We start from the raw sequence: 10,992 nt of genomic DNA, 5'->3' as shown, positions 1-10,992 counted from the left end.
CTTTTTTTTTTTTCCCCCAATTAAAATGGCTTTATTCCACCTGGCTGCAGGTGGGGTAAGATTTCCAACCAGGCCGGGATGAAATCCACCATATTCTATCTCTGATCTCATTCTCAGTTTTGTTATTGGTGTATATGAAGGCTACTGATTTGTGTACATTGATTTTATAACCTGAAATGACGCTGTATTTCTTGTTCACTTTGAGGAGTCTTGTGGTTGAGTCCTTGGAGTTGTCTAAGTATAGGATCCTATCATCTGGGAAAAGCAATAGTTTGACCTCCTCTGCTCCCATTTGGATATCCTTAATATATTTCTCGTCTGATTGCATTGGCTAAAACTTTCAGCACTGTTGAAAAATAGTGACAGTAGAAATCCTTGACTTGTTCTAGTTCTAACTGGGAATGCCTTCAGCTTTTCTCCATTCAATATGATGAGGCTGTGGATTTGTTGTAGATGGCTTCTATCAGTTTGAGAAACGTCCCATCTATGCCTATATTCTTGAGTGTTGTTAAGAGAATAATTGCTGAGCTCGTTGCGCAGTAGTGCTGGCGGCTTTTACGTTTGGTCTTCGAAACTGGCAGCCACAGGTTGTGCTGAGGTGCTGTTAGGAAGCCCTGTCAGCGAGCTCTTAGGAGCTTGAAACCTTTGTCACGCCTCCAACACGCCGAGAACAAAAATGGTTGAAGCAGAACGCCCAGGAAAGCTCTTCATTGGTGGGCTTAATACAGAAACAAATGAAAAAGCTCTTGAAGCGTTATTTGGTAAATATGGACGAATAGCGGAAGTACTCTTGATGCAAGACAGAGAAACCAACAAATCCAGAGGATTTGCTTTTTATCACCTTTGAAAGCCCAGCAGATGCAAAGAATGCAGCCAGAAACATGAATGGAAAGTCTTTAGACGGAAAAGCCATCAAAGTGGAACAAGCTACAAAACCATGATTTGAAAGTGGTAGATGGGGACCACCTCCACCTCCAAGAAGCAGAGGCCCTCTGAGAGGTCTTAGGGGTGGAAGAGGGGGAAGTGGAGGAACCAGGGGACCTCCCTCTCAGGGAGGGCACATGGATGATGGTGGCTATTCCATGAATTTTTTTTTTTTTTTTTTTGTGGTTTTTGGCCGGGGCTGGGTTTGAACCTGCCACCTCTGGCATATGGGACCGGCGCCCTACTCCTTGAACCACAGGCGCCACCCTATTCCATGAATTTTAACATGAGTTCTTCCAGGGGACCACTCCCAGTAAAAAGAGGACCACCACCACGAAGTGGGAGTCCTCCTCCTAAAAGATCTGCCCCTTCAGGACCAGTTCGCAGTAGCAGTGGAACGGGAGGAAGAGCTCCTGTATCACGTGGAAGACAGTTACAGAGGCCCACCTCGAAGAGAACCCTTGCCCTCTGGTAGAGATGTTTATTTGTCCCCAAGAGATGATGGATATTCTACTAAAGACAGCTATTCAAGCAGAGACTACCCAAGTTCTCGAGATACAAGAGATTATGCACCACCACCAAGATACTTATCCTGATTATGGTCATTCCAGTTCTTGTGATGACTATCCAACAAGAGGCTATAGTGATAGAGATGGATACAGTCATGATTGTGACTATTCAGATCATCCAAGTGGAGGTTCCTACAGAGACTCATATGAGAGTTATGGTAACTCACGTAGTGCTCCACCTACACGAGAGCCCCGCCATCTTATGGTGGAAGCAGTCACTATGATGATTACAGCAGCTCACGTGATGGATATGGTGGAAATCGAGACAGTTACTCAAGCAGCCGAAGTGATCTCTACTCAAGTGGTCGTGATCGTGTTGGCAGACAAGAAAGAGGGCTTCCCCCTTCTATGGAAAGGGGGTACCCTCCTCCACGTGATTCCTACAGCAGTTCAGGCCGCTGAGCACCAAGAGGTGGTGGCCATGGAGGAAGCCGATCTGATAGAGGGGGAGGCAGAAGCAGATACTAGATACTAGCAGATACTAGAAAGAAACAAAACTTTGGGCCAAAAATCCCTGTTCAAAGAAACAAACAAAAAGTGGAAACTATTGTCATAACTACCCAAGGACTACTAAAAGGAAAAATTGTGTTACATTTTTTAAATTTCCTGTTAAGTTCCCCTCCATAATTTTTATGTTCTTGTGAGGAAAAAAGTAAAACATGTTTAATTTTATTTGATTTTGACATTGCTTTCAATAAGCAAATGTTAAATGTGTAAGAATTAAGTTGTTGTACTAGTCTTGTAATTTTCCAAGTAAAAGTGTCCTTAAAGGCCACTTCCTGATTTTTTTCCCCAGTAAATGAGGCAAGCAATTCTAAGATCTTCCACAAACATCTAGCCATCTAAAATGGGGAGGTAAATCGTTCTGCCTATACAAACAAGCTAGCCGTTAGAGGGTGGTTGGGGTACGCTACTCTTAGGATTTCAGGGTGTCTTCAAAGTGAAATCTCAATGTTCTCAGTATGAAAAGCCTGAGATCAGATGCCTATGTAAGGAAAGTACTATTCACCCGGTAAACCCAAAAAACAAATGAATAATGCTGGCCATATTTTGCCTTTCTGACATTTCCTTGGGAATCTGCAAGAACCTCCCGTTTCCCCTCCCCCAGTAAGACCATTTAAGTGTGTGTTAAACAACTACAGAATACTAAATAAAAAGTTTGGCCAAAACAAAAAACAAAATAGTTGCCGAATTTTGTCAAAAGCTTTCTCTGTATCAGTTGAAAGAATTGTATGGTCCTTATTTTTGCCAAAAAAATATTTTTTTTTGCTAAAAAAATATAATTTTTTAATATTTATAAATAGAAATTATATTTATAGATTTATATTTAAATATAATTTAATTTAATTTATAATTTAAATAGAATTTAAGGGGCTACACTTATATTTAAATCTATAAATATAATTCATCACATTATATTATAGATTATTATATCTATAATATATAATCTATATATTAATCTATATCTATAAATACAATTCACATTATAGATTTGTCTATAATATATAATCTATGTATTAATCTGTATCTATAAATATAATTCACCACATATTATAAATTATAATATAATAATAATATAGATCATTACATAATCTATATAATATTGATATTATATATTAATCTATTTGCTGATATAGATTATTATACATATAATATAATGTGAATTATATTTATAGATTTGTGTATGTTGAACCAGCTTTGCATCCTGGGATGAAACCCACTTGGCCATGATGGATAATTTTTTTTTTTAATGTGCAGCTGAATTCTGTTTGCTCAGATTTTATTCAGTAATTTTGCATTGATATTTATCAATGATATTGGTCTATAGCTTTCTTTTTTTATGTCCTTTACTGGTTTTGGTGTCAGGGTGATATTTACCTTGTAGAAGGAGCTGAGGTAGATTACTTCCTTCTCAGTGTTTTGGAATAAATTCTGCAGTGTAGGTACCAGCTCTTCTTTGAAGGTTTGGTGGATATCTGCTGTGAATCCATCTGGTCTGGAACTTTTTTTTTTTTTTTGAGACAGAGTCTCACTTTGTCGCCCTCAGTAGACAGCAACCTCAAACTCTTGGGCTTAGGCAATTCTCTTCCCTCAGTCTCCTGAGTGGCTGGGACTACAAGTGCCTGCCACAATGCCCAGCTATTTTTTTTTTTTTTTTGTAGAGACAGAGTCTCACTTTATGGCCCTTGGTAGAGTGCCATGGCCTCACACAGTTCACAGCAACCTCCAACTCCTGGGCTTAAGCGATTCTCTTGCCTCAGCCTCCCGAGTAGCTGGGACTACAGGCGCCTGCCACAACGCCCGGCTATTTTTTGTTGCAGTTTGGCCGGGGCCGGCTTTGAACCCGCCACCTCGGTATATGGGGCCGGTGCCTTACTGACTGAGCCACAGGTGCCACCCATGCCCAGCTATTTTTTTGTTGCAGTTGTCACTGCTGTTTTAGCTGGCCCAGGCTGGGTTCAAACCCGCCACCCTTGGTATACGGGGCTGGCACCCTTACCCACTGAGCCACAGGCGCCGCCAGCCTGGAACTTTTTTTTTTGTTGGATTTTTTTTTTTTTAAATTATTACTTCAATTTTGGAGCTTGAAATTGGCTTGTTCAAGAGTTTGTTCTCAGACCAAGTGTGGTATTCATGCCTGTAATCCTAGCACTCTGGGAGGCTGAGGTGGGTAGATGCTTGAAGGACTTTGATACTAGCCTGAGCAAGAGCGAGACCCCATTTCTACCAAAAATAGAAAAGTTTTCTGGGCATCATGTTGGGTGCCTATAGTCCCAGCTATTGGGGAGGCTGAGGCAAGAGAATCACCTGAGCTCAAGAGTTTGAGGTTGCTGTGAGCTATGATGTTGCCACAACATTGTGCCCAGGGTGACAAAGCGAGACTCTATCTCAAAAAAAAGAAAAAAGTTCTATTTCTTGGTTGAGTCTAAAGAGTTAGTGTGTTTACAGGAATTTGTCCATTTTTTCCATGTTTTCAAAGGTTTGGGTGTTGAGATTTTTGTAGTATTCAGTGAAGAGCTTTTGTATTTCTGTGGTATTGGTTATTATTTCTACTTTTTCATTTCTGATTGAGCTTATTAGAGATCTTGGTTTTCTGTTTCTAGTTAATCTGGCCAAGGTGTATCATTTTTATTTATCTTCTCAGAGAACCATCTTTTTTTTTCTTTAATCTTCTGAATGATTCTTTTACTCTTGATTTCATTTAATTCTGATCTGATTTTGGTAACTTTTCTTCTGCTGTGTTTGGGATTGGATTGCTCTTCCTTTTCCAGCTCCTTGAGATGAGTCAGATTATTGACTTGCATTCTTTCTGATTTCTGGATGTGGGCATTTAATGTAATAAATTTCCCGTTTAGGACTTCCTTTGCAGTATCCTAGAGGTTTTGATAGCTTGTGGCTTCATTGTCATTCTATTCAAGGAATTATAATGATTTCCTTCTTTATCTTCTCTTTGACCCAGCTATTGTTTAGCAATAGGCTGTTTAGAGTCCAAGACATTTTGTGAGGATGAGTGTTTCTGTTGGCATTAAGTTCTATTTTTATTCCACTGTGGTCTATAAAGATATGATTTCTGATTTAAAAAAATTCATTCAAGCTTGATTTGTTTCTTGGGATAGGATTGACTTAGGAGAGAATGATCCATGATCTGATGAAAAGAACATATATTCAGTAGTATTGGGGTAAAATACTCTGTAGGTGTCTTTTAAGTCCAGTTGTTCTAAAGTTGTGTATAAATCTACCATTTACTTATTTAGTTTCTTCTTGAAGGGTCTGTCCAGTTCTGTCAGTAGGGTGTTGAAGTCCCTAGATATTATGGTGTTGTTTGTTAACATATTGTTCAGACAAAGTAGGGTTTGTTTTATAAATTGGGGAGCATTTATTTTATGTGCATGTATATGTATAGAACTGATACGTCTCTTGTTATATTTTCCCTTGATGAATATATAGTGTCTATCTTTTTTTTTTTCTCTTCGAGACAGAGTCTTGCTCTGTCACCCTGGGTAGAGTGCTGTGGCATCATGGCTCACAGCAACCTCCAACTCCTGAGTTGGAGCAATCTTCTTGACTCAGCCTCTGGAGTAGCTGGGGCTACAGACACTCAGCACAAGGCCTGGCTGGTTTTCCATTTTTTGCAGAGACCGGCTCTTGCTCTTGCTTAGGATGGTCTGGAACTCCTGAGCTCAGGTGATTCACCTCCCTCGGCCTCCCAGAATGTTTAGGATTACAGGCATCAGTCATTGCACCCAGCCTATTTTCTTTACTTTTGTTGTTTTAAAGGCAGTTGTATCTGTTTTGACGCCTGTAGCTCAAGTGGCTTAGGCGCCAGCCACATACACCAGAGCTAGCGGATTAGAATCCAGCCCGGGCCTGCCAAACAGTGACAACTATAACCAGAAAATAGCCGTGTGTTGTGGCAGGCGCCTGTAGTCCCAACTATTTGAGAGGCTGAGGCAAGAGAGTCACTTAAGCCCCGGAGTTGGAGGTTGCTGTGAGCTGTGATGCCACCGCACTCTACCCAGGGGGATAGCTTGAGGCTCTGTCTCAAAAATAAATAAATAAATAAATAAATAAATAAATAAATAAATAAATGCAGCTGTATCTAGAAAGAGGATTGCAGTATGCACTTCCTTTTGGTTTCCATTTGCCTGAAATATCGTTTTCCAGCCCTTCGCCCTGAGTTTTGGTATGTCCTTGGAGGTTAGGTGTGTTTCCTAAAGTCAGCAAATACCTGGTTTGTACTTTTTCATCCAGTCAGCCAGCCTGTGATTCTTCATGATAACAGTGATTTTTTTTGTTGGTTCTTTCTGGGGTGGTTTCTTCTCTTTTGACATCTGGGTATGTTCTTCTTATAGATGGTTTTAAAAATTTTTTCCTAAGACACCAGGGGGCGCTTCAGCACTAAGAAAAACGCACCCACTTTTGAATGTGAAGCTCCGAGGTTGGAAATCGAATTTCACACTCTATTGGGACCGGCTGTCAAGGAGTCAAAACTGGTTTTCCTATTCTGAGAGCTATTGCTTTGCGGGTAGTGTGGGTGCCCCAGTAAGCAGTGCCTTAGGCCAGAGGCATAGGCTGCCGATCAAGTGCGCTACAGCCTAATCTGGGAAATTGTGCGACTTCTATCATTGAGTCGGGGGCCCTGCCTCTGTGACCGTTTGTGAGTATAGGTTAAAAAGTGGTCTATAGGGGGCAGGACCTCCCTAAATCTGTTTGGCAGAGCTGCGACCTCTGCCCAAAGATGGCTACCCATGGCTAGAAAGTGGAGCTGAAGGGGGTTGCACAGCTGATCTTCAAAAATCCACACTGGACCCTCATTGGTCTTCAGCGAATTCAGGGTCATGGGTTATTAGAGCCCTCGCCCTCGGCCACTAATATTTGATAGGCGTCTGGTTGCCTGCTCCTGTGACTCGGTGCCCAGACCCGCCTGTATTACGGAAGGGAACCACCTAACCGCAAGTTGGCTGTACGTCCCCAACAGGTCACAGGCCCTTGTCTCACTCTGCCCGCTCCGCCCCCGGGGGTAGGGATGTGGGATGGCGGTAGCGGGCAGCACCCCAGGAAGTCCACATGGAGGCTTCTACCCTTGGGTCTCTGCGCTCCCTTGCACTTGTTTATTTGTAGGATTTTTTTGGCCAGGGCCGGGTTTGAACCCGCCACCTCTGGTATATGGGCGCCACCCTGCACCCGTTTTTTTGTGCGGGCCTCTCTCCCTTCTTAGCTTTTCCAATACTGATGTCCCACGCTGTCACTCTTGCTTTCTGTGAGCAAGAGAATCCAGAATGTAGCAGCTGGTCTCTTCTCCCCGTCTTCACAAGAGAGCAGCTCAGTTGCTTTTAGAGATGATTTTTTCAGTCCCTTGCTTCTGGGTCAACACTACTTTCACTCAAGGATTGTCATTCTGGGGGAATTTTGTGGCTTTTTGACAGCTTCTTGTGGTCATTCCAAAATTGAATTTTGTAACATGGTTCCAACAATGGATTGTAAGGAAATTATATTTTCTTTTTCTTTTCATTTTGAGACAGTCTCATTCTGTCACCCAATAGAGTGCTGTGGTGTCAGCATAGCTCACAGCAACCTCACACTCTTTGGGTTCTAGTAATTCTTTTGCCTTAGCCTCCAGAGTAGCTGGGAGGCCTAGCTAATTTTTCTATTTTTAGTAGAGAGGGGTCTCCTCTTGCTCAGGTTGGTCTCTAACTGCTGAGCTCAAGTAATTCTGCCTCAGCCTCCTGGAGTACTAGGATTACATTTATTAGTTTTGACAGGTTTTTAGTAGATTCCTTAGGATTTTCTATATATATAGAACAGGATCATATCATTTGCAAATAGTTTTACTTTTTCCTTTGCAGTCTGGGTAACTTTTATTTCTCTTTCTTGCTTAATTGCCCTAATCATGGACAAACAAATGTGGTGTATCTATACATTGAAATATTATTGGGTCATAAAAAGGAATGAAATACTGCTATATACTATAACATGAAAAAACCTTGAAAACATGATAAATGAAAGAAGCCAGTAACAAAAGAACACATACTATTCCTTTATGTGAAATATTCAAAATAGAACAAACAGAACTTTTTATAGAGACAGGAAGTAGATTTCTAGTAACTTTAAGAAAGGTCACAGTGGGAAATGATAATGTGGATGGGATAATACCTAAAGGATATTTTTCCAAAAATTGTTGGAAAATACATAATTTACAATGTTTTTCTAGGTGATGAAAATATTCTAAAATTGATTGTGGTGATTATTGTATGTTAACTATAAATTACTAAAATCCATTCCATTTTATACTTTAAATGATGACTTTTATGAATGGATCACACTTCAATAAAGCTGATAGAAGAAAAGAAAGTATGGAAAAAAGACCCATGATTTGTTAATGCTGGTCCCTACCTCAGGATTTCTGATTTAGTAGGTTTGGGGTAAGGCTGATGCTGCTAATCTGGGGACTATACTTTGAAAACCACTGCATTTGCTTAGAGAACTGATGATTTCCTGAGGAACCTCAAAATAGTTTTATTTTACTGTTCTTCAGAGACACAGGGCTAACTGTGGTTTGTTCCTGGTTCTTTTTTTTTTTTTTTTTCTTTTGGTGGTTTTTGGCCGGGGCTGGGTTTGTACCCGCCACCTCTGACATAAGGGACCGGCGCCCTACTCCTTGAGCCACAGGTGGCGCCCTGTTCCTGGTTCTTATGTTAAGGTCCTGACATATTTTAATGTTATCTTAGTTTTCAAATACATGAGTGTACCTAGAGAGAGGATTCTTTGGTTTATTTTTAAAGTTCTATTGGCTATTCCTTACCTCATGAAGAAATACTACTTACATAAGATTTTAAGCAGTAAGGTAATTTTAATACTGCAAAAAATAATGCTTTCCAGTTAGTAAAAGCAAACCTTCTGACAAATTATGAAAATAGCCAATGCTGTGCACAAAGAAAAACACAAATAGCTAGGTAAATATTATAATTATGTACTAATATTACAGAAACCAGAGACCACCATCATAAGCCAAATTATTTTTGGAGCTGGCAGTTCCTGGTTACTCAAATGCATAAAATAAAACTTCTACTTTTTAGACTTCTAAAAAAGAAAGAAAACAGCCCTAATAAGAAAAGTAACTTAAGTTTCATAAAAATAGACCATCCTAATGACTTCAAAGTCTTCCCAAGAAGTTTATGGAAATAGAGAACAGCTACATCTTGATTTTTATGGCAAATGAGTTTTGTGTTGACTTTTGAAGGTTTTAAAAACTATGTGATCTTTTGATGTATAGCTCAGAAGGAAAAACTAATCAAGAAGGAAGATAACATACATGGTACCTATAGGACTTTGCTCCAATCCTATGTAAAGCAAAATTTTACGACAAATTAGTTTAAAAATGCAAATATATTTTAGTTTAGAATTAAATATGATTAGCATTTGACTAATGTTTGAGTAAAAGTTTTTTCATACTTGCCTACTTCATAGATAATAATGATCATTTAATAAACAGTGGATATTATTTTTTATATGAGAGGTGTGGCTTCAAGAACCAATACTTACAGCAGGTTTATTATTACTGCCAAAAATTGATAGTGTTTTGGATACGATATTGTTGAAGTATCAATATTTAATAAAAGAAAATTGAGAATCATGCTGCCAAGTATCCCTCAGAAAGGTATAAACTGCCTAGGCAAAAGGTTATCTCTCTGTATATCTGTATGAATTTCTATATACATCTCCTTATTATATCACAAACACAAAAAATAACATTAATATATTTACATATATGTACTGGACCAAAATGAGTTAACTTTCCCTAGAAGAATTATACTTATTAAGCAAACATTATTGGATGTTTTTAGAATAAGAGGCCTTTATCGAATAAAAGGCAAGGCACTCAAGAAAAGACGGCAAACATTCCAATAGCTGAGTGCTATTGCTTTTAGATAGTCATGTCTTACTCCAGAAATATCTGTGGGGCAGATTCCAGGCTACCTAAAGGCCAAAGCTCTATATATGGAGAAATGGCTAATGTTTTTGTTATTGGTAACAACTTCCCTTATATATAAAAGTTACTCCTTAGGGTTTCTTCAGAGAGTACTACATAGGGGATATTTTCCCTAAGTGTTTTACTACTTAAATCTTTGGTACAAAGATGCACAAGTTGATAACAGGCTACTTGAGGCCTTTTCTCATTCCTGACTATAGAGATTTAAAAAATAACCATAAAAAATAACTATTACCATCAGAAGGAATTTTACTAGGGCTTCTATGTCCTAAAAAAAGGTTACAGAGCAATGGAGACCCTGACATAATATGATTAAGCACATTCTGCTTGGTTGTTACAGCTGTGGTCCATGGGTCTAGTGGAAGAAATGGCAGTCCTGAAGCAGATCTTGGTAAATTTGCTTGACTACATTTTTCAGGTAGTTGTCCTCCAGTGGCACTTTAGATAGAATGGTAGCAATTTCATCATGGCTGGAAAGAACAAAAGGTTAATTAATTTTCTGGAATTTTTTATTTATTTTTATTTATTAATTTTTTTAGAGACAGAGTCTCACTTTGTCACCCTCGGTAGATTCTCTTGCCTCAGCCTCCCAAGTACCTGGGACTACCAGCGCCCACCACAATGCCCAGCTATTTTTTGTTGCAGTTTGGCCAGAGCTGGGCCCGAACCCACCACCCTTGGCACATGGGGCCAGCGCCCTACTCACTGAGCCACAGGGGCTGCCCATTTTTTTTTTTTTTTTAAGACGGAGTCTCACTCTGTCACCCTGGCATGATAAGCACCCTGGCTGAAACTCCTGGGCTCAAGCAATCCTCCTGCCTCATCCTCCCAAGTAGCTGGGACGACAAGCACGCACCACCATAACCAGCTAAACTGTTCTATTTTTAGTAGAGACAAGGTCTTACTCTTGCTCAGGCTGGTCTCAAACTTCTGAGCTCAAGTGATCCTCCTATCTCAGTCTCCCAGAATTTTAGGATTACAGGTGTGAGCCATCATCTCTGGCCTTTT

General features: G+C 39.8%; 1 protein-coding gene and 1 pseudogene across 4 annotated transcripts in view; one reads left to right on the top strand and one right to left on the bottom strand.

Annotated features, from left to right (window-relative positions):
- Positions 1-404: 404 nt before the first annotated feature.
- Positions 405-1,961, top strand: LOC128589037 (RNA-binding motif protein, X chromosome-like; annotated as a pseudogene).
- Positions 1,962-8,026: 6,065 nt separating this feature from the next.
- The window catches only part of KNL1 (kinetochore scaffold 1), a 77,711-nt gene continuing 74,745 nt past the window's right edge, over positions 8,027-10,992 (bottom strand). For all 4 annotated transcript variants that reach the window (XM_053595845.1, XM_053595846.1, XM_053595847.1 and 1 more), the window contains one exon: positions 8,027-10,454. In XM_053595845.1, coding sequence (XP_053451820.1) covers positions 10,340-10,454 — 115 coding nt within the window. In that variant the 3' untranslated portion in view covers positions 8,027-10,339. The remainder of the gene's footprint in view (positions 10,455-10,992) is intronic.

This window comes from Nycticebus coucang, chromosome 6, assembly GCF_027406575.1.
Source record: "Nycticebus coucang isolate mNycCou1 chromosome 6, mNycCou1.pri, whole genome shotgun sequence".
In the NCBI taxonomy this organism is placed as follows: Eukaryota; Metazoa; Chordata; class Mammalia; order Primates; family Lorisidae; genus Nycticebus; species Nycticebus coucang.
Note: the sequence above shows the minus strand (reverse complement) of the source record. Positions and strands in the feature narration are given on the sequence as shown.